The sequence below is a fragment of the Portunus trituberculatus genome, chromosome 19 (genome assembly GCF_017591435.1).
Source record: "Portunus trituberculatus isolate SZX2019 chromosome 19, ASM1759143v1, whole genome shotgun sequence".
NCBI lineage: Eukaryota > Metazoa > Arthropoda > Malacostraca > Decapoda > Portunidae > Portunus > Portunus trituberculatus.
Genome location: NC_059273.1, coordinates 18,120,669 through 18,145,052, shown reverse-complemented (window position 1 = coordinate 18,145,052; position 24,384 = coordinate 18,120,669). Strand labels below are relative to the sequence as shown.

The 24,384-nt window shown below is 38.1% G+C and overlaps 3 protein-coding genes across 4 annotated transcripts in view; 1 reads left to right on the top strand and 2 right to left on the bottom strand.

The window, feature by feature from the left end:
* LOC123506025 (COBW domain-containing protein 1-like) overlaps nucleotides 1-14,717 on the bottom strand; it is a 41,200-nt gene extending 26,483 nt beyond the window's left edge. The window contains exons 1-4 of one of the 2 annotated variants that reach the window (XM_045257850.1): nucleotides 14,270-14,717; nucleotides 14,046-14,107; nucleotides 10,730-10,948; nucleotides 10,314-10,410 (exon numbers count right to left, since the gene is read on the bottom strand). In XM_045257850.1, coding sequence (XP_045113785.1) covers nucleotides 10,314-10,410; nucleotides 10,730-10,948; nucleotides 14,046-14,076 — 347 coding nt within the window. In that variant the 5' untranslated portion in view covers nucleotides 14,077-14,107; nucleotides 14,270-14,717. The remainder of the gene's footprint in view (nucleotides 1-10,313; nucleotides 10,411-10,729; nucleotides 10,949-14,045; nucleotides 14,108-14,269) is intronic. The other variant, XM_045257849.1, reaches the window with a different exon arrangement.
* On the top strand, nucleotides 551-5,829 carry LOC123506026. The gene is made up of 3 exons (XM_045257852.1): nucleotides 551-673; nucleotides 882-1,360; nucleotides 3,532-5,829. The coding sequence occupies exons 1-3, from the start codon at nucleotides 654-656 to the stop codon at nucleotides 3,678-3,680; spliced, it is 648 nt and encodes a 215-aa protein (XP_045113787.1). The 5' UTR covers nucleotides 551-653; the 3' UTR covers nucleotides 3,681-5,829.
* Nucleotides 14,718-16,438: 1,721 nt separating the features above from the next.
* LOC123506022 (cytochrome P450 9e2-like) lies at nucleotides 16,439-23,923 on the bottom strand. Its single transcript, XM_045257846.1, has 7 exons — nucleotides 23,770-23,923; nucleotides 23,131-23,375; nucleotides 22,284-22,959; nucleotides 21,670-21,888; nucleotides 21,063-21,123; nucleotides 18,805-18,995; nucleotides 16,439-17,477 (listed from the first exon to the last, which is right to left on the bottom strand). Exons 2-7 carry the CDS (start codon nucleotides 23,302-23,304, stop codon nucleotides 17,308-17,310), a joined length of 1,491 nt encoding a protein of 496 aa, XP_045113781.1. The 5' UTR covers nucleotides 23,305-23,375; nucleotides 23,770-23,923; the 3' UTR covers nucleotides 16,439-17,307.
* Nucleotides 23,924-24,384: the final 461 nt, after the last annotated feature.

The following is a 24,384-nucleotide window of genomic DNA, read 5'->3' as shown; positions in this document are numbered from 1 at the left end:
GAGAGAGATCGCTGGTGCTTTTCCTTCATTAAAGAGTACCGTACGAAAACAACTGGTATCAGTGTTAGGCAGTACCGTAATGTCATCTTCTGCCATTATTAATTCCCTTCCACGAAATGTTTCCTTCATGATGAACTCAAAGTGGGACGACGGCAGAATGTATCAGGCAATAAATAACTGCTGCCTCAACAGTCTTGACATTCTGATTACCCAGATTTAGCTGACAGGGTGAGGTTACATCATTTTCTTGAGACAATAAAACATTTTGGAAATCAAGTGGTTCACGCAAAAGAAGCTCACTGTTACTAGTTTTGATGTAGCATGCAAATGATGAAGATGGTAGTAATTAATGAACGCAATTCGTTGAGAGACTTCGATAACATTATCTTACTCTCCTACTTCTTGAGGATCGATACGGTAACCTTACATCTTCATGCGTTTACCCTTGGCTGGTGAGGTGAAAAGGAACGAGATAAGAGAGGAGGAGGAGGTGCAGATAAAGACGAGAGGAAAGAAGGGTGGGGAGGGGGATGAGAGACAAAGGTGGAGGGAGGGGTGGAGAGGAGGAGGGAGGGAAGACGTGGCTGAAGGCACCGCCGGCAGCGACAGCAACAGGTATTGCTCTTCTAGCTACGCTTATCGACGCACGCACCATGGCGCTCGGGTCACTATCGTAAGCCTCCTCTGACAATTCCTGACTTTCTGGGGAATGGTGGTACTCACTTATACTAACATTTTTTTTCTTTTGGATTATTCTGATGTTTTATTTATAAATGAGTCGTGACAACTATTTCACAATTTCCAGTGGACTTAGAAGCTAGTGATATAATATCTCACAAATTCAGGGTCTTAATAATTTAGTGAGTACTACCATCACACAGGTACTGGCTGATGGTGATGTGTGTGGCGTTCCCCTTGGCCACCTGCGATGCCTCGAATATAGAAAGACTCGGTACTCATCCTTATTACCGTCAGTCCTCGTGGCCACGCCCGTACAAGCTCCCTGGCCACTTGTATTCTCGCTTGCCGCAACCTATCTTAGATCTTCAGAATAATGTCTGGGGGCGTAGCAGCAGGCCCGCCACGCTCCCTATCTCGCCTCGTCTCGAAAACACCAACGCTGATTTAACCGACGCCACATCACAGCGGCATGGCATTTCAAGGAGGCCACAAGCGTCCAACCACCGCCATGGGAGTAGACGGGGATCGCTGGCCACCGCAAATTCGGAAAGTGGATCACTGTCGTCCTCCGTCTTCTTGAGTGAACCACGCAACAGGTGGACAGTGGCCGACAAGCAGTGGAAATGGCCTCGCAGGTTTTTTACGTCCTCCAGCACTTTGGGAGGAAGGAGCCACTCAGGTAGGTGAATGACTGTACTTTGCTCACGTACTTCATTAGCAGCGTGACACTCGAATATTAAAATGATCTGTCCTGTAACAACTACTACTCTGCTTTCATACGATACTTGAAGATGCAAGGGGACACATAATATACTCATAGGAATAGCTCATGTCCTAGTGCATTTTTTCATGCAAAATCTGAAAGCACCATCACATCCAGGCGTGGTTATGTAAGGAGAGACATGTTTTATTTAAAGTTGAACTTCACAATACCTGAACATAAACGGTAATAGGTACAGTGTTTTATAAACTATAAAATCAGATTTTTTTATTTATACTACCCATGATTAATTTCCTTTACTCTATCGAGACTGGAAACTGCGATACAGTTGAACAAAAGTTGCTTGATTTGCTAAGTGAAGAAATATAATAATTTCTCAACAGAGGCCTCGAAATAATGTCAAACTCAACTGGCCAGTAGACAGCAGCTTTGCCAACCGAACATGAAGGTCTCGCTAAGATTCTTTCTCTGAACAGACATAAAAGGACAAAGGCAGACTGATATATATTAGGATTAATAGCATTTATGATAAGAGTTCACACATTATATCACTAACTGCATTATTAAGTGTGCTTCAGAAAATACTCCGATATATTTCAAAGTCGTATATGAATTGACCATGAAATGATCAGTCTTCACAGACTGTCTTTTTTTTATGAGAAAACAAGCAAGACAACCATATTCATAAGTTTTGCAATTTTTGTGACAAGAGTGTGGTCATCGTTTTCATTATTTAGACTTTAAATGGCAGCCATGGGCAGCAATTTAAAGCACAAAAATATAAATAAGTCTCTGTGTGTGTGTGTGTGTGTGTGTGTGTGTGTGTGTGTGTGTGTGTGTGTGTGTGTGTGTGTGTGTGTGTGTGTGTGTGTGTGTGTGTGTAATTCACCACGGTCGCCTCCTGGTCACCCAGTCAGTCTTCCCCATTACGGAGCGAGTTCAGAGCTCATAGACCGATCTTCGGGTAGGACTGAGACCACAACACACTCCACACACCGGGAAAGCGAGGCCACAACCCCTCCAGTTACATCCCATACCTATTTACTGCTAGGTGAACAGGGGCTACGCATTAAGAGACTAGCCCATTTGCCTTGCCGCCTCCGGGATTCGAACCAGGACCCTCTCGAGTGTGAGTCGAGCGTGCTAACCACTACACTGGGGAATCGAACCACTACGTGTGTGTGTGTGTGTGTGTGTGTGTGTGTGTGTGTGTGTGTGTGTGTGTGTGTGTGTGTGTGTGTGTATTTACCTAGTTGTAGTTTTACAGGGCCTAGGCTTTATGGTCGTGTGGCCTCCTCTCCATATCTACACTTATCCAATCTTACTTTAAAAGTATGCACACTTGTTGCAGACAAGGATTTTATTTTGGCAGAGAATGTTTGAGAATCTGATCTAAGTGTGTGTGTGTGTGTGTGTGTGTGTGTGTGTGTGTGTGTGTGTGTGTGTGTGTGTGTGTGTGTGTGTGTGTGTAGTTAAAAGCTTTTCGTCTCATAAACTCCTCTCCTCTAACTATCTTATGCCTCTCTTTCATCGTCACACTTGCATTTTTTAATATCTATTGCTGTATTCAAGCTAACTGCCCTTATATGATCATGCTACCTACATCAACCCTCCTACTGCAGCCTTGCTGCTCAAGACTTTCAAGTTTCATAATTCTGTCCATCCCGATAATTAAAAATTTAACAAGTATTTCCAATCATTTATCCCTTTTTTTTCTGGTAATCTTAGAAACTCCCAGCCTACTCAAACTCTTGACTTCAAGCAGGAGTTTTCAAGACATCCTTCAATTTTAGATGATCCTTTTCACTTTTCTTTTGGGAGTGACACATGTGTTTTGTTTTGTTTTTGGTTGCCCTTGGCTAGTGCCCTCTTACAAAATTAAAGTAGAATACATTAAATAGTGCAGCCATCAAGCCAGGTTCAACAAGATTTCTAGCAAGAAAGATACTTATAAACAAACACTAAATTATTAGCTATAACTGAAAAGAATGTTGACTTTGCCAAGCTATGTAACAAAGTCAAATAAAAAATAAGAGTACCTCAGTATAAATAAATTGCTGAATTTCAAGCTAAAGTTTAGCAACTATTCCTGTTTATCTGAAATACTAAACACCCAAGCTTTTTAACAGGTGGGCGACAGGCCTGTGAAAACGGAAAGGTGTGGCGACGAGGGCAGTGCAGGTGTCCATACCTTTCACGATGGGACACTGAAACCAACAAGTGTGAATGCATCTATGGTACCTACCGCCATGCCTCAGGCAACTGTTACAACTACTAACCACCTACAGTTTGTCAATACCAAGCAAAAACACAACAGTTATTAATGTTTTTTTTTCTCTGATTATGGTCTAAATAATGTAGTGATGGGTACCACGAAACTCTGAAGCAGATATGGGGAGATACTATAACTGGTGTATGTAAATTGTGTTTAGAGATCAAAATGGTAATGTTTGTGGGAATAGTTGTTCCAATACAGTAAACAACGCATAAGTTGAACCAACTGGGAGAAGGCCAATCCAAGTTATCCAAAAATCAGAATTACTCAAGGGATTTTTTTTCCCACATTATGCACGATTGTTATCACTAACAGTTGATATGATTTGTGTAATGCATTACATAAATAGGTATTACATACATGGCGCACATTCACACATCGCACACGTCGCATACACACACACACACACACACACACACACACACACACACACACACACACACACACACACACACACACACACACACACACACACACACACACACACACACACACACACACACACACATACACATGTACTGCACCATGAGCTTGGCAGAGCTCACACCTCTCTCATGATCCTGTATAAAAGTCATTCTGTCTGCCACAGACAGCATCTTCAGTTTCCTGAGTAATGTGGAAGACACAGCCTTGCCCTTACAAGCCATGGTAGGATTACAAGGACAACAATAAGGGCTACAGAGCTGAGAGAAACACTACCCGATACTTGTCAGCTATGTAAACACTGATCTTGGTGCCAGCAGTACCGCAGCACACATGCCTGTTTCATTTCTCGAATGGCTTGGACAACTCCTCAAATGACTTGGATGATATGAGAACTATCAGGGATATTTTTAACCTGCATATAAACTTAAAGGCTTAAAATTACTCAATCACAGGGCAAAAAATGCCTACCAGTCCACTTGGAAGAGAATGTAAAAAGAAAAAGAACAAAATTCTGAAAGTGAAAGTGGAAGTGTCTAATTTATTTGATATTCAGTTTATTTAGGTCCAACTTAAGCGGAGTTTACTGTCATTATGTGCAGAGTTTAGCACTGATAAGAAGTGACGCTGGGCTGTGTGCTTTAGTAATTAGAAATGTGTGTGGTGATTCCATCCACTGTAATTTAGTCAATAGTAACTGTGTACATAAAAGCTTTAACTGTTTCATAAATACCTTAGGTAGCACAATCTTTTTTATCTGTAGTGCATATTGAAGGAATGAACAAAGAAATAAGAAAGGAAAAGATTTGTATGTAATAGTTCAATATAAAGTACTGATAAATACAAATACCTTTGTAGTCCTGATAAAGAACATTGTGAGCAGGTGGTAGAAAATTGCCATAATTTTTCAAAAGGCAGCTTCCACATGTACATGGATCAGCTTCACTCATTCAGCTAAAAATCACAATAAATGTGTCAAGGACCATTGGCTTTTTGAAAAATATATGAAAAAAACATCAGACAAGGATTTTATTTTGGCAGAGAATGTTTGAGACTCTGATCTAAGTGTGTGTGTGTGTGTGTGTGTGTGTGTGTGTGTGTGTGTGTGTGTGTGTGTGTGTGTGTGTGTGTGTGTGTGTGTGTGTATTTACCTAGTTGTATATTACAGGGTTCAAGCGGGGCTCATAGTGACCTGTCTCCATATCTATTTTCATCCAACTTATCCCTAAATTTGTGTACACTTTCTGCTGCTATACTCTCTTCACTCAAGCCGTTCCAGATGTCCGCCATCCTATGTGGAATCCTTAATTTTTTAATGTCCCTAAAACACTGACTTTTTATGATCTTGGGGTGTCTTCTTGTTTGTCTATCTCCGCCCTCCGTAAGTGATACCAGGTCTTGTTTCTCAATCTTTTCCATATGGTTTACCAACTTATAAAATGTTATTAGATCTCCTCTTTTCCGTCTATCCTTCAAAGTTGGTAGTTCCATTTCCTTCAGTCTTCATTCACAGGGAAAATCGTTTATTTCTAGCACCATCTTTGTAGCAGTCCTTTGAATTCTTTCTAGTTTCCTGATGTCCTTCTGTCTGTATGGTGACCACACCACTGCTGCATATTCTAGTCTAAGTCTTATAATAGTGGTTATGATCTATTTCATCATACTCATACACGTAATTGAACGCCACCTTGAAATTTATTCGTTTCTTGTATATTAAAGAAATAACCCATTTATGTGTCTTTCTGGAGCCAGGGTGTCTTGTATAATCACTCCCAGGTCATTCTCTTCACTCCTTTTCATTATAATCTCTTCTCCCATTTTGCATTCACAGGTAGGTCTTCTATTACTTTTAACCATTTCCACTGCATGGCATTTCCTTGTATTAAATTATAATTTCCATAATGTAATTAGCATACTAAATAATAATATTGATTCACAGGTGGCCTCACCAAGTGAGCCTGTATATATTCACTACGTTGATTTTAATATTACTCCAACAAGTGCCTCAATAATCACATGTAGTCTCAAACATTTGCCACCACCTTATCATCCCTGCCTTACATTAGTTATGGGTGCAGTACAAAGTTACTTTTGAAAAACTGACTAGTATGGCCCCTGAAATTGGTATGTAGTAAAGTTTTTTTGTCATATGAAGAATGGTTCCTGACAAGGTGAGAGCTTTTCTTCCTCAAAAAAAAGAAACAAATAAATAAATAAATAGATGAATAAAAAGATGAATAAACAAAATAATAAAATAAATATACAGTGCACTTCACTTGTGACAAGTCTTAGCTCCTTTGTTCCACTGTGGCTCAAAGGCAGAGTTGGCATCAAAAAATCCTTTGAGAATAATAAATTAATAAAAAACTGGCAGAGTGGGCTGTCTCTAATTATATTCTTCTTTTTTACACTACAAAATCTAGCTTTATATCATACTGATAAATAAGGATTATATACACACATACACAAAAAAACAATATAGAAATAGTCAAGCCTCATCCATTCATTTCCTGTACACTGAGTTAAGACAGACTTTGTTCAACCAGACCAGCCTGTATTAACATGACCTGAATAAGTGTCTGTCAAATGAATATTGTCAAAATCTTTCAAGATCTAACTCCCCTCTTGACTTCTGATACTGAGCCAAAAACATCTCCAATAACTTTGTTTTTTTCATCTTTCCCTCCTTTATTTCAAGCTGATGATACCACTGCTATCTCATCTATTTCAAAGTTGAACTCTTCACTCAAACTTTTGCTAAAATCTCTACCTTGGTTAATTCAGGCTTGCTCCTGTGCCCTCATTCACTTAACCCTTGGAAGTCTTATGGACCTGATGGAGCTCCTCCTATTGTTCTCTGAAACTGTGTCTCTGTGCTATTGAATGAACAATTTTCTTCAGTATTTACTAGGGAAAGAATAGGAAATCCTGTTACAAACAGTGCGACGAGTAGTTTAAGAGCTTTAGAAAATATTGATATAAAACCGGGAATTATTAGGAAATTTATTCTTGAACTAGACGATAGGAAAGCTAGTGGTCCTGATGAGCTACATGCCAGAGTACTTAGGGAGGGTGTAGACAGTATTTCTGAAGCACTTAAGTTAATCTTTGAAAGATCACTTAGGTTTGCTGAGATACCTCAGGACTGGAAGTTAGCTAATGTTACTCCAATATTTAAAAAGGTAGGAAGGATGATGCGAATAATTATAGACCGATCAGTTTAACTAGTATAGTATGTAAGATACTAGAGAAAATCATTAAGGGTAGTATTTGGGAGCATTTAAATGAGAATAGATTAATTAGAGATACCCAACATGGCTTTAGATCAGGGAGGTCCTGTCTTACAAATTTGCTCGATATCTTAGAATATATTACCAAGGAGTTAGATGATGGAAATAGCATAGATGTTATATATCTAGATTTTAGCAAGGCGTTTGATAAGGTACCGCATAGGAGGCTAGTGTACAAATTGAGACTACATGGGATAGGGGTAGGTTAGTTGATTGGATTAGTGAATGGCTTTCTGATAGGAAACAGAGAGTAGTATTAAATGGGGCAATGTCTGAGTGGAAGGAAGTGGTTAGTGGGTACCCCAAGGATCAGTGCTAGGACCTCTTCTTTTCTTGGTGTACATTAACGATTTAGATATAGGAATTAGTAGCAAAGTATCAAAGTTTGCAGATGATACTAAGATAGCATGTGCAGTACAGGGTGAAAAGGACAATTACAGAATACAACGAGACCTGGACAGGCTGATAGCATGGGCAGACAGGTGGCAGATGGAGTTTAATTCTAAAAGTGTCAGGTTATGCATTTAGGTAAAGACAACACAAACTTTAACTATGAGATGGAGGGATGTTGGCTAGAGGCAGTAGAGGAAGGAAAGGATTTAGGAGTAGTGATAGACAGGACTATGAAATTTTCAAAGCAATGTTTAGAAGCAAGAAATAGGGCAAATAGGATCCTGGGTTTTATAAATAGAAATGTTAGTTATAAAAGTAAGGAAGTGGTGCGTAGCTTATATAATTCCTATGTTAGGCCCCATTTAGAGTATTGCATACAGGCCTGGTCACCCCACTATAGGCAGGATATCAACATGTTAGAAGCAGTTCAGAGAAGAGCAACTAGGATGATACCAGCATTAAAGCGCCTGGAGTATAGAGATAGATTAAAGGAATTAAACATGTTTTCATTTGAGAGGAGATGTATAAGAGGGATATGATAGAGTTATTTAAAATGTTCTCAGATACAAACTACATAGATGTGAGATCTTTCTTTACCTTAGAGGAGGGAAATAGGACTAGAAATCATGGCAGGAAGATTAGAAAGCAAGGCTGCAGGTTAGATATAAGAAAATATTTCTTTAGTCATAGGGTGGTAGACTTCTGGAATGCATTGCCAGAGACGGTTGTAAATAGCACTAGTTTGACAATGTTTAAAAACAGATTAGATAAGCACTTAAATTTATTAGATTTATAATTATGTATAGCACTGCATGATAGTTTTTATAAGAAATTTACTATAGTTAAACAAGACATGATCCCCATGTATGGGGACCACAAATTGTAGAGGATTTCGCTGCAGGACTTAGCCCTGTTAATGGGCCAAATATTTAGAATTAGTATATAATGTATTGTGTACTTGTAAGTGTATCTGTAAGTACTGATGACGAGGTCGCTGTGCGACTGATACAGGATAACCTAGATGGGCCCTGGTGGCCCTTTGTTATCCTATTATTTATGTTATGTTATATGTTATGTTATGCTTGTATCTTGCATAATCAAACTCTACCAACTTTATCTATCAACATCTACCTTTTGTTCTTTCAAGAGGTTTGCCTACATTCAACCTATTCCTAAAAAGGATGGCAGTTCTAATCCATCAAACTACTGTCTTATTGGTTTAATTTTCTGCCCCTTAAAGCTTTTAACCTATCCTTAACATGAAGATTCTTAAACATTTTCTGTCTGCCCGTATAGTTTCTATCAAAAAAGCTCTTCCAGTGATCTTCTGGCTTTTCTTACTGAGTCTTGGTCATCGTCTTTTGGTGAAACTTTTGCTGTTGCCTTAGACATATAAAGTTTTTGAAAAAGTCTGCCACATAGCATTGATTTTCAAACTATCCTCCTACAGCCTCTATTCTTCCCCCTGTAACTTCATCTCAAGTTTTCTTTCTGACTGTTCTATTGCTACTGTGGTAGATGGTTACTGTTCTCCTAAATCTATTACCAGTTGTGTTCCTTATGGTTTTGTCCTGTCACCCATTCTCTTCCTATTATTCATCAATGATCTTCTAAATCAAATTTCTTTAATCCACTCCTATGCTGATGATACCACCCTACACTTTTCCACATCTTTTTATAAACACTGTTCCCTTCAGGAAATAAATAGTTCATGCAGGGAAGCCACAGAATGCCTGAATTCTGATCTCTCTGAAATTTCTGATTGATTCTCTTTACTGTATTGCTAGCACAAATTACTTTTAAATAACATCCTTTAATTACAAACTGAATGTGTATACATATTGATATACTATATATAGTATATGAAGAAGGTATTTTACTGGAAAGTGGTTTTGGTCATTTTTATATTACCAAAACCACTTCCCAGTAAAATACCTTATTCATATACAGTATAATTATTCCTCAATTCTGGCATCATATCAGCAAGTCTCATTCAACAGCCCAGAATATATTATATTTGCAAATAAGAGAATAGTTTGGATCACTGATCTTCAATGTCGTGTCACATGCCAAATATAAACCATAAGTTTGAATAAAAAAATTTAGGAATCTGATGGATTAAATAAATTCCAGCATAAGTTATTTCTCAAAGAGTCTGTTAAGGAATTTTGGAGAAGAGGTACAATTCTACTACTTTTGTCAACCTCTGAACATACTACAAAAACACATCCTGCATTGTGCTCTACCACACATCCATCCAAACCTGCAGATTTCCCTTCTTTCCTTATGTCTTTCACTCTGATAACAGATTGATGCCACTTCACAGCATCAGCTGTCCAAATCTGGTATGTATAGTGGTTCATCATTGATAACAAAATTATTCCAGGTATTCTAACAGATTGCATTAAATTATTGGTAGAGGCTAGATTTTAAGAATAGAATTCCACATCCACATGTCAAGCATCTGACCATCCTTTCACAAGTTTGTTAAAGGTGATACACAAAAGAAGTAACATGCATAGGTACTCACTTGACAGAGCAACAGAGACAGCCATTCCTCAGCTCCAGCCACTCCTCAAATAACTCCCCTCCATGTCCCACGTTCAGACTCTTCTCTAGGGAGCTTCCTGGCATTAAAAACAGTCTCAGTTAATTTCCTCTCCAACCCACGGCTCAATTCAGATGGCAATGTCAGTAAGTAAACATGTCTTTGCATTATTGTTCACAATTACACTGTGAAGCAAGTATGGAGATTTGTCCAATAATGAAAGAATACAACCATAAAAGTTATTTATCATGATAATGTGTGGTATGGCTTGGTTCTGATATATTATTTATTATAAATTATGGTGAAAGTAATATTTCACAATGTAAGAAAATGTAGGATCTGCCCAATGAGATAAATGGTACCATTAGTATGAAATAAACAACTCTGTATGTTCTCACCTTCACCAAATTCATTGAGTATGACAGCTATCTTTTTGTTATGTTGCTGTGTGAGGATGTAATTTAGGAGTGTGGTCTTGCCAGCACCAAGATAGCCAGAGAGAATTGTGACAGGAACACGGGGAAGGTGTGGAGCTTCAACCAGATCTGGCACCTCCTCTTCATCCTCGGCAACTAACATGGGCATATCATCAGCAGCATCCGGCATCACTGTGACACCTAGTAATGAAGATTATGACAGCATGAAATGCATTCCATCAAAACTTTAAAAAATAAATAAATAAATAAATAAATATTACGGTATGTCCACAAAGTTGGGTAACAACTTTTGTTAGTAACAGGAAGTAATTACTTCCTGTAAAGTCCAATTGCTGCACAAAAAATCAAAAGGATTACCCTATGAGATTCTTCTTTAAATTTAAACACTATATTCCCTTGAGTAACAATGCCGAGTTAGTAGCATCAGTGTGACTCTTCTATGATGTCAGTCTTCTGCTATTTCATCTTGAAGAAAAGGAAAAAGTCAAAGATCATTAAACATAGGCCTTGTTCCTGGTGATAATGTCTGACAAGAAATTTAGATCATCAAAGGCAATGATGCTCTTCTGATCTTTCTCACTGTACACCTCACCGACTCCTACTGCCAGTCAAGAGGTCTACCATGTCAGGTCAAGTTAGAGGTTAAGGAGGTCACAATCCTTCCAATCATTTGATTATAGGAATGAGAGTCTCCTTCACTGGGCTAGGTTTAGTAAGGTGTTATTTGTTACATGTCTAACAGTCCTATGGCATGGGAATAGTGGAAGAGCCAGTAACAAGGGATAAATGTGAGTGATTCTAAACAACTTCTAACTCTGTACAAGGCCTTTATTTGCCTATGTATGAAGTATTCTTCAAAGGAAGGGGGAGGTTCCACTCAATTTTATTAGAAAAGAATAAAAAGTTTTTCATCTCATCAATTCCTCTCTTCTGACTTACTGTCTTCAGCCTCTTTTTCACTGCCAGAATCTTGCATTTCTTGCTATCTTTTATCATTATTTTCATGCCAACTGCTCTTCTGATCTTGCTAATTGCATGCCTCCCTTCCTCCTGCAGCCTTGCTGCATAAAGCTTTCTTCTTCCTCTAATCCCTATTCTGACCAACTCCCTAATGCAAGAATTGACCAATCATTAATACCTTTCTCTGGTAAACTCTGGAACTCCCTACTTGCTTCTGTATTTCCAACTTCCTATGACTTGATTTCATTTAAGAGGGAAGTTACAAGACATTTATCCCTTTTTTTTGGTGAACTTTCTTGGATCTGAACAGGGGCTGGTAACTAAGTGGATCTTTTTTTTACTTCACTCTTTATGTTGCTCTTGGCCAGTTTTTCCCTCTTACATAAAAAACAAATAAATGAAAAAACAGCATGTATCACCCACCATGTGTGTGTGTGTGTGTGTGTGTGTGTGTGTGTGTGTGTGTGTGTGTGTGTGTGTGTGTGTGTGTTTCACTGTTTGATCTGCTGCAGTCTCTGACGAGACAGCCAGACGTTACCCAACGGAGCGAGCTCAGAGCTCATTATTTCTGATCTTCGGATAGGCCTGAGACCAGGCACACACCACACACCGGGACAACAAGGTCACAACTCCTCGATTTACATCCCCTACCTACTCACTGCTAGGTGAACAGGGGCTACATGTGAAAGGAGACACACCCAAATATCTCCACCTGGCCGGGGAATCGAACCCTGGTCCTCTGGCTTGTAAAGCCAGCGCTCTAACCACTGAGCTACTGGGTGTGTGTGTGTGTGTGTGTGTGTGTGTGTGTGTGTGTGTGTGTGTGTGTGTGTGTGTGTGTGTGTGTGTCACCTATGACGATAAAGATATTTTCTAATGATTTTTTAATGATTTTGATATGTTATGTACTGATGTGTTGCTCATCTTTATCTCAAATCATGATAAAAGGTAAATAAGAACATACTAATTCACAATGGAAATGGATAACAGATTCATTCCAACACAGCAAAATCAACCCCAAAAAATCTTTGTGCTTGTCATTGTAAGAAGTTTTTTCCGTCTTATTACTGGACTATTCTTTTCCATTCCTTTGCCTAGCCTATAGCTACCTTTATATACAGTACTCCTAAAACATATATGTAAGGTTAAGGAGAAGTGACCCATCCTTGCAGGGAGGGTGTCCATGGGGTTGAAATGACATGGCTTGGTTAGATTAGGTAATGTTTTAAATATGGCGACTAACCTAACCCAACGTAACCACACAGGGGTCCCCGCCTTGAGCCTCACTCAAGGAGAGGGCACTTCTACTCCACCTTATATTTACATTTTAAGTGTATATACATAAGAAAGGGGAAGACAAACCAGTAATAAAGCCAGGTAAGGACTCTACATAATTACCTTAATAATTCCCCATAAGAGTAGCTAATCAACAAATTTTTTTTGTGTATGTTTGTATAATTTTTGCCTATAATATTACTTAGGATCACTTCAATTAAATAAATGCTATCATTAACAATGAAAAAAGCACTGTCTTAATATAGACATCCCTCTAGCTCTCTTCATTTCCTGGCTCCCCCTCCACAGCTCTTTCACTCAGCTAATTTGCTGTCACAGAGATGAAGCCATGCTATTGGTCAACAAGAGAAAGAGAGAGTAGAGATAATGAAGAGAGAAAATGGGATCAAGACAGGAGACAGGAAGAAAAATGGATAATAAAGAGGAAATGGAAATAAAAGAGTATAGAATGAAAATGGATAATAAAAGGAGGAAATGGGAATAAAAGAAGAGATAAAAAGAAAAATGGATAATGAATAGAGGATTAGGAGGAAATGGGAATAAAAATTATAATGAATAAGGAAATAGGAGGAAATGCTAATAAAAAACAGCAGATAGAAAGAAAAATGGATAACAAATAGGGGGAAGAGGATAATGAATAAGGGAATAGGAGGAAATGGTCATGAGAATGATAAAGAATAGGAGAATAGGAGGAAACTGGAATGAGATTATGATGTGGTAACAAATATGGGAATAGGATGAAGTGGAAATAAAACAGCAGACAAAAAATGAATAACGAATAGGGGAAGAGGATAACAAATAATGGAATAGTAGAAAATAGGAGTGAGAATAATAACAAACTAGGGAAGTGAAAATATGATACCAAATAAGGGAATAGGAGGAGCATGTGTGTTGTTGACCAATAGCGTAGCTTCATATCTGCGACGTGAGAGATCCGCGAAGGTGGAGCCGGGAAAAAGAGGAGAGCTGGAGGGACGTCTATAATAGGACAGTGCCATGAAAACAAGGTCCTCCTACTTACCGTTGTCATTGTTTTCATTTCCTTGGGGCATTCTGAAGAGCTCAGTAAGATGTCAGTCCGACCTGTTTGGAGCATCAAGAGCGTTACTTACTAATTACATGCTTGAAGGTCCCACACAGTTTGTCTATTTCCAATAACGGGTCAGCATTTGGAGATACGGTATTATAGGGGGATTCAATTTATTCTGAAATATTCTTAACTAACTGATTTATCAGGCCACTTACGCTCTGTATCTAATCTTATAAACTTGTTGTTTAGAGCCGCGACGATCCTTGGGATCCAGTGTAAGGAGGTGTGTGTAGAGAAGGTTCCTCAGTGTAACGTGGTGTTTGTTTACCATGTCAGCTGAGCGGTGAGCGGCTGCCGGGAGCATGCAGCGTGCAGGGCCCGCAACGGTGCAACCTGCAGGGGATGCAGCTAAAGCCAAACCAAAAAACACATCAGGAAGTGCCGATATCCAGGCTACACTTCCGACAATCAACTCAACTCAGGATTCTTCGATATTTTTCTCGGGCTACACGCCAGCCGCGGCCAGCAGCTGGTGTGGATATCTTTGGATTTCAAGATCCTCCTATCCAATAAGGTAAAATCGAATTATTCTACTTATGTAATAATGGTGAAAAGCTCTGCGGTCATTGCACAGATGTAATTTTTTGACACCATGCATATTTTTGGAAATCAGTTATTTTATAGAATAAATTTGTACCATCTTTTTCTTATAATATGGTGATTAAGCATGCAGTGTGTGTGTGTGTGTGTGTGTGTGTGATTTTTTCTTTTATGTAGGAGCGGCACCAGTCAAGGGCAACAATACAGCAAAAAGAAATAACATCAAATTAGATAAAAAAAAAAAAAAAAAAAGGCCCCACTGAGGTACTGAACGAAAAAAAAAAAAAAATCAAAATCTCGAGAGAATCATGAAAATTTTTGAGAAAAGTGTCTTCAAACGTAACGCCCTTGAAAGATTTATAGGAAGGTGGAAATACAGGAGGCAGAGAGTTCCAGAGTTTACCAGAAAAAGAGATTCATGAAGGACTGTGCATGAATACTGATTAAGTCTTGCATTAGAAAAGGAAGAGTGATATGTAATGAGTGCGCTTAATTGAGGAGAGGAGTGAACTTTGCATGAAAATAGTGCTAGACGATAACAAGAGGCAACATTGGGGAAATTATGAATTATGAACTTCATTGAAATAAAAACAGCTTTCATTAAGAAGTTGACAATCTCTCTCTCTCTCTCTCTCTCTCTCTCTCTCTCTCTCTCTCTCTCTCTCTCTCTCTCTCTCTCTCTCTCAAGATCTTTATAAAAATAAATAAAAAGATGTTTTGTCCCCAAAATACAAAAATAAATCGTGTTTTCTTGAAGCAGAAAAGGCTCTTATGATTTAAATATCTATTCTCTTTTAACCATTCTGGAACTCTCCTAAAACTGTGCATGGAAATTCTTTTAAATATCGAAATTAACATCCTACTTGTGAATTATGTCCTATAATCTTTTTCCATTTTATCTCATGTGCCATAGATACTAGTAAATGTAGGTAGGGAATCGCTTGCACTCTTGATGAAAAAATAAAAAGTTTTTGTTCCTCCCTCAGAGAGAGAGAGAGAGAGAGAGAGAGAGAGAGAATGTGAAAGAAAACAGAATAGCAGAAATAAAGACTCATCCCCCATCTCGCCTTAAGGCGGGTTCACACGTGTCAATATGCGACTGAAATTGCAACTCGCCTGAAGTATCGACTGAGCACTTGTAGTCGGAACACGTTCACACTTAGTGACTGAGAAGTATCGGCTTCGGCTGGTTGGCGGGAAGTGAATCTAAACAAACAGCTACCCAACAATATGTCTTCCTCTGTTGACGATGATTATTGCAATCAAATTAATCCTGACAAGTATTCAGTCCTCACCTCCAAGAACCCCACTGCATAGAGGGAAGCATTCATCGGAGAGTGGCAGCTATTTCGTCGAACGCTAATTTGCGTAAGCTTTTTTTGCTGTAGAATTAATTTTTAGGGTTCCAAATGTGCTCCTTTTCCCTCACCAATTCCAAAATCCTCTTCTCTACATCGGCACCACATCTTAAAATCCTTTCTCCGTGACATCACAATGTAAACGAAGTCGCAAATCGATTGAACGAGACCAACATGTTGGTCTTGTTTTGCAACTGGTTTATCCAGTCGCTAGTCGATATTCAGTCAGAAACTATCGACTTAAAAGTTGTAAATTGACACGTGTCAACCCACCTTTACCCTCACCCACAACAAAGAGGGAAAAAAATAAATAAATGGCATGAAATATCGTTGCATGAGAATTTCACAAGGAAATTATAAAAAATATGATTATTGTTACTCTTATCCGGTACGAGGTAACCATCAACCACCTCAGAAAAACAACACTTCACAGGTAAATTGGAACGAGTTTCTTATTACAGTTTGTTATGACAGCATTCCGGCTAAGGATATGAGTCCAAAAGCGTAACAATATAACTAAGTGTTGTGCTATCGATGAAATAATATGCTTCTAATAAATTACTGTTATTGTCATTTCAAAATACTTGAGTGATTAGATTAAAGGACAACCGCTCCTCATACCTACCGCTGCTGCAATGTGACAGGAGGAGGAGAATAATAATATACTACTGAATTAATAATGATCGTGCATAACTATATTCTCTATCAAATCATGCAAAAATATATGAGTTGTAACGAGTTGAAGTTGAACATTGCATGAGCATGCTAGACGTCTCCAAAATGCACGTTTCTATTTAGTTATAATATTCTATTTTATTTACCCATTTTTCCTTTCATTTTTGGAACTCGTTTTGCTTTTATTGCTCATAACAATAGCATGATACATTACAACTCTGAAGCGTTAAACAGAGACCACAATAAGATTTTTGCGATCAATGATAAGTTTACTAATGGTGTACAGCAATAAACAAAAATATAGTAAGCAGGAATAATTTCCATCACTAAAGTGCGTTCTCAGTAAGACCAGACCAAACATCATTAGACACTGAAATATGCGTGCTATCAAGTGATGAGATGTGATTGAACTTCAACACAAGAAAGTCTGAGGTCTAGAGCTTTTTTAGTTAATTTATTCATTTGTGTTTAGCAAGGTGGAACGAAATGTTCTTGATGTGTATTCAGCATGTGCTGATTGGGAATCGATGCTAGTACACAAGTTACTTACTGACGTTCACTCCTCGACCCTCAGGCTCTGGCTACCCTCTAAAATAACCTCTAAAATAACATAAGTTATTTTAATCTTTTTGAAGTGGCGTAAGCATCAGCATCACGCCATCCTTAGGTCTCATTAAGAAGGGAGAGTCTTGGAGTTCCATCTTTTCATGTCCTGGTGCCAGCTTTATCTCGGCTGCCAAGATGAGTTGAGCCAGGGCAACCTTGGCTTCCATAAGGGCGAATCTCATGGCTGAAGGAAAATTGTTATTTAGAGTAACAACAACAACGTAACAAAAACAACAGCAACAACAACAACAACAACTATAATGATAATTATTATAATAATGATAATAATAATAACAATAATAATAATAATAGTAATAATAATAATGATAATAATAATAATAATAATAATAATAATAATAATAATAATAACAATATTGATAACAATATAGAAATAATAATGATGATGATAATAATAATATTATTAATAATGATAATAATAATAATAATAATAATAATAATAATAATAATAATAATAATAATAATAATAATATTAATAATGATAATAATAATAATAATTGGAGGAATATCACCCCAGAACAATAATGTTGATGATGTTGATAATGACAATAATAATAATAATAATAATAATAATAATAATATAATAATAATAATAATAATAATAATAATAATGATAATAATAATAATAATAATAATAATAATAATAATAATAATAATAATAATACCAAAGAAGAAGAAGAAGAAGAAGAAGAAGAAGAAGAAGAAGAACAAGAAGAAGAACAAGAACAAGAAGAACAAGAACAAGAAGAACAAGAAAAAAAAGAAAGAAAGAAATAATGATAATAATAATAGAACTTAATAATAATAATAGTAATAATAATAAAATTAATAATAATAATGATAATAATAATAATAATAATAATAATAATAATAATAATAATAATAATGACAATAATAATAACAACAATAATAAAATGATAATGATAATAATAATAATAATAATAATAATAATAATAATAATAATAATGGTAATAATAATAATAATAATAATAAAGCAATAATATTAATAATGATGATAATAGTAATAATAATAATAATAATAATAATAATAATAATAATAATAATAATAATAGTAATAATAATAATGCACTCTTGCCACATTGTACCACGTGTACTTCCCTGCTACTCTGTACTGTAACTGTAGTAAAATATTATTTTTTTTTTTTACCTTAGCTGACGTGATATACCTGCTATTGAAGTCAGTCTTTGAAAATCCTATGAGCAATGTTAGTAATGAATACAACAATAGAGTACACAAAGTTATTCATGCCACAAAATAAAAATAAAAAAATTAGAAAAGTGTTTTTCTTCTGCCAGAGCGAGATTGATCTAGTTCTACTGTAAATCAAAGCGTTTGGCAAAGATTCAATATATTTAATGGTGTATTTCTCTAGTTCTTGCATTTGATCGTGTTCTCTATACACTATCATAATAGTACTTTTAATAGCTATAATGATACCACTCTTAAATCTGCCCACACCAAATTGTCTTACCGATGCAGTTTCTGGGACCCATTCCGAAGGGCAAGTGCGTAAAACTGATGATGCTGCCTCTGTTCTCTGCAAGGAAGCGCTCAGGCTTGAATTCTTCCGGCTCAGGCCAGTACTGAGGGTCGTGATGGATGCTCCACAAGGGAAACTGGATCAAATCTCCGGGGTTCATGATTAAGTCTGTGTCCGGAATCCTAGAATGTACAGAGAAATGATTACATTGTATAAAAGTATTCCTCCCAACCAGAGAGAGAGAGAGAGAGAGAGAGAGAGAGAGAGAGAGAGAGAGAGAGAGAGGGGAAGGAGGATACAATAATTTTTTGCAGGGAAGTATCAAAAACCAATCCACTGCCACCTGAGTTTAGTACAGAGGCGTGTAGGGCATGTAGAAGAGGTAGCTACTATTATGAATCCACTACGCCAGCGCTGCGAACTCGGCGAACTTGCTACAGCACAGCGAATCTGGTGAAGCAGCAACTCCTCACCCAATCTGCAGACTGATTGACACTAAAGACTCTTAACTTATTTTTTCTTGATAGATGTGTTCATGTGTTCATACATTTAGATAATATTACATTTTTTTATAATTATTTTACGACGTTTAATTTCATTGTATATAACAAAAATTAAAGGGAGTCATTCAGATCTTCACCGAACAATTAACTTAACATTGGTAATCACAGCGGGCCAGGCCAAGACCAAGTACACAGTGGTGACCTCTCTCTCTGCCTGCGTCATCACCCATTTCTCTTAGGCTGAGTGTGTGTTTCACCACCTATCGCCTTCTTCGTCATAATATTCCTGCTTTTTTGTTACTAGTCTTCGTGAATTTATACACAGTGGCTGTGACTGTATTTTTAAGAAAACATGAGTGAATTAGTGATGGACTGTGTAATTGCTACTTTCTCAGTATTCCTTTTTTCATGAAAGGGAATAATTTGCCAAGAGAAACAAAAACTATTAAACAAAAAGGTCCACTAAGATGCCAATCCCCAAACAGGGTCAAAAGAGTTTCTCAAAACAATGGGATAAATGTCTTGAAACCCCTTGAGTACCATGACATGTTTCCATATTCATTCTTATACAGCTTCAGAAACTCATGTGGGGGATTAAAATAGTAAATACTCTGGCCATTAATCTTCTGACCTCCATAGACCCTTGCTAATGTCAATAAAATGGTCTAATCGTACACAAATCTCAAGGTAAAAATGTGTCCCAGTGCTGAGGGAGATAAATGAATTAAAGTCATACATAGATGGAAATGCAGAAACAAGCAAGGAATTCAAGAATTTTCCAGAGAAAGAGATGAATGATTAAGAGTACGGGTTAACTCTTGCGTTAGAAAGGTGGACAGAATAAGGATGAAAAAAAGAAGAAAGTCTTGTGCACCGAGGCCGCGGGAAGAAGGGAGGCATGCAGTTGGCAATATTAAATGAGCAGCTGGGATGAAAATAGCAATAAAGGATGACAAGAGATGCAACGTTACGACGGTGAGAAAGAGGCTAAAGACATTCAGTCAGAGGAAAGGACTTGATAAGACGAAAAGCTTTTGATTCCACCCTATCTAGGGAGAACAGCCCAGTCAGTACTTAGTTTTCTCTGTCCCAATCAGAAATTTAAGAGAGATCAGAAGTCAGGCATTCTGTGGTGTCCCTGCGTGATCTGTTTACATCCTGAAGGGTTGATCATCTATTGTCAGAAGATGAACTTTAGTAGAGAGAGGTGATGTTCTACAAATTGAAACTTAGAACTTAAGACCGCGAATGTCGAAGAAATTAATTAAAAAGTTGAGAGGATGTCAAGACATTTGGAGTCGATACCGATATAGGAGTCCGACCTGGGGATATTATGATCCCCTCCACAGAAAGGGATTTCGTGGAATCCCTTTACCAACCTCGCGAAGTTGGTAAAGTAGTCGTCATATTCATTTTGAATTTTGAATAATGGGTATGTGTGTAGTTAGGTATTGTATAGTTTTGTGTCTTTACATGGTATGCTATGACTGTATCCTTGAGTCGTGAGACACAAAGGGAAACGTTCAGTTAGGTCACAGCTGTCCTTATTGATATGTTCATAGCACCCCCTGAACGAGTGCTATCAGACCTCACTGGGAGTATAAATTATCGTTTCGGCAGGTGGCTACTGCCTCTTCTCTTGGATTCTCTTGTCATCAGTCACCAGCCACTGTCTTTTGTAAAGGTAAAATATAGTAACCACTCACAAAGGCATCCAACACTCTGTTACCTGAAAACTGAACTTACTTGTATTGCTTGGTGCACACCCGCTCCCCAATAGTGCCTGGTGGGTACAGCCTCAGCGTCTCTGGGAGAAAAGAGCGCGGTAGAAGAAATCAATTAGTCAACTGTCAGTTGCCTCACCACCTATCGCGTTTCAGTGAAGAAAAATAAGATGAGGTTTAGTAGAGGACATGTGGTGTTCTACAGAGTGACAGTTAAAACTAGACCTAAGGCTGCGAATGTTGCAGAAATTAATGAAGAAAAGTTGAAGAGAGTGTCAATCCAGAAGAGTAATCCAACCTGGAGATATTTCTGATCTTGTCCTCAAATGGGAATATTGAGTGAAGGTTGTGTGTGTAATTAGGTGTATGTAGTTATACGTGAAAGAGAGTTTTCTTTAGAGGGCAGGCTGTGACTTTCCCATCTTATTGTGAAACACAAAGGAAACTTTCTTTGAAGTCACAGTTAAATTATTGATGAGTTCCCAGCATCACATGATCCAATACTTCAGACCTCACTGGGAGTAAGTATAGTTTTGGTAGATGTCTAGTGCCTCCTGCTTAACGCAGCTATGTGTAACAGGTACGTACGTAAGTGAAAAATAGTCGATCACAAGTCATGATATACTCACCCATTAGAACAGCGTCCAGGTATTTAGCCTCCATGATCCCTTGGTAGTTGATTGAGCCGTGCTCCTTTACAAGCTCCTGCAGCTCTTGCCGAAGCCGATGTTGGCAGTGGACATTCATGGCCACGTTGTAGGAGGAGAAGGCGAGTGCCGAGGCAGTGGTGTCATAACCAGCCACAAGGAAGAGCACACTCTGTGCCACTAACGTGTGCTCTCCAAATACTGTGGAAAAATACTTAGTGCTTAAGTATGCATTATTTCATCTCTGATCTTACATACCAAACTTATGGCCTCATTGAGAGCTAACAGAAACAGCACACACACACACACACACACACACACACACACACACACACACACACACACACATATATATATATATATATATATATATATATATATATATATATATATATATATATATATATATATATATATATATATATATATATATATACACACACACACACACACACACACACACACACACACACACACACACACACACACACACACACACACACACACACACACACACACACACACACACACACACACATTTCAAGAGATATAAGTACAAGCTATATAGATACTATGAAATAGAATGAATTAATTACCTTTCTTTCCTGGACGGATATCGTCTTCTGAAGCTTTCGCGTTCAGCAGCAGATCTAAGAAGTCTCCTCGGCTCTGTCCTTTCTTCCGAAGCTCCATGTTTTCTTTGGCGAGCTTTGCGAAAAATTCAATCTCAACATCGTCCACTTTGAATCCAAGAAAATTATGTAATTTTGGCAGGACTATCATCAAAGTCAACTTCAATGCTTTAAGACCTTGGAAATTGAAAAATTTCTCGGCTACTTCTGCAAACACGGGTTTGGAATCAGAAAGCGAGTTGCATTCAATGCCAAAGGCACAAGAAGCAATTGTATCCATGGTGAAACGACCAAACATGTCCTTCATGTCAACAGGTTTATTGTTGACTGCATTCTTGAGAGAAAAAGAAACCAGGTTATCTGCCTTTTCGGAAATCAAATGAAACATACTTCGCATTTTGCCAGAGGAGAATGTTGGAGTCATGATTGCTCGAAGGTCTTTCCATTCCTCACCAAACTTATTAGTGAGCATCTCAGTCATGAGGGAGCCTTCCTGGTCCCCGAACCGTCGCCTGTCTACGAAGTATTCAAAATCCTTCACCAGGACGAGTTTAAGAAGTTCAGGGTCAGTGATCATAAGTACGGGATTGAAAAACTCGTACAGCCCATAAAACTTGTGCTTGCGGAACTCTAGATAAAACTGAAAGAAAAAAAAAAAGTGCCTGAAACATAATGGCTACATAAACATACACACACACACACACACACACACACACACACACACACACACACGCTCTTAAGAAATTATTATACTGACAATTCTAATCTATACAGGGGCAAGGAAAGCAATGTAGTTCATCCATGGTCTTACCTTATGTAAGGAAACCCAGCGCTGACCCTTAAAGAAGTAATTCATATGGCCGATCAATGGCAGGATTGGTGGGCAGACCACATCCTTAGATGACCAGTAACTAAATCGCCTTTTAGAGTAGATCCACACCAACACTATTGCGGCCACCAGCAGCAGACACGTCTCCACAATCATCGCGCCTCACGCTGCTTCAGGAAACCACAATATCGAAATGCAGTTCCTTCTTACTCGTGCTTCACAGTTGTCTGGAAAATTATATGTAGCATAACGCGATACTATTTTGTAATCCTTTTTCTTCCTATTTCTCTCTCTCTCTCTCTCTCTCTCTCTCTCTCTCTCTCTCTCTCTCTCTCTCTCTCTCTCTCTCTCTCTTACTATAATAGCAAGAACATCAGCATGCAATAACAGTATAGTCGTACAACCATCACGCACATCCTGGCAGCAACCGTAATTACAACATCACTAAACAACGTCAATAAAAATAACAACGAAACGAAAACCTGAAAAAAACACGCACAAGAAATAACATTTTTTGCCACTGAAGTTAATGCTAGCAATGAATGTTACATTTCCAGAAGATTGTGCTAACCTTATTAATTTTCACTCCTGATAATACATTCGTACATGCATGACAGTTACCTTAGTTTCGCGGAACTCGTAGTCTTGGCATGTAGCTTCTGCCGTGTCCACTGAGGTACTGGCACTGGGGCATTAGAGCCAATGAAAGTAACTACAGCCGTGATGCGACAAAGAGAAAGAAAACGGGAGATAATAGAGAAGGAGGAGGAGGAAGAAAAGGAGGAGGAGGAGGAAGAAGATAATGTAGAGGGGCAAGAGGAAGAGGTATTCTTTAGACACAGTCAGGTAATAGTTAAATCAATGAATAGTTTGGCTAAGGTGTGTAAAAGAGAGAGAGAGAGAGAGAGAGAGAGAGAGAGAGAGAGAGATGAACAGCAGGCATGATTTTTGTGAATACATAATATAGAGTTTATAAGAATTCTTCCTGAAAGCAACAGCCCGGTGGTTCCAAGGCCACGTCGTATGATAGCGCGCACATTCCCATGGACCAGTGTTGGCTTGCAGGCAGAACACAAAATGCAACGTAGATGGATCGCCATTTTGACTCTTTGCTAAAACATTCCTCTTATCTGACTAAAGCGGCCCCTAGACGTTCAATATTATTGCGCAATATTTTGGTTTGCGCAATATAATTGATCGTGTGTGGGCAATATTGAAAGGTTGTGCAATATATTA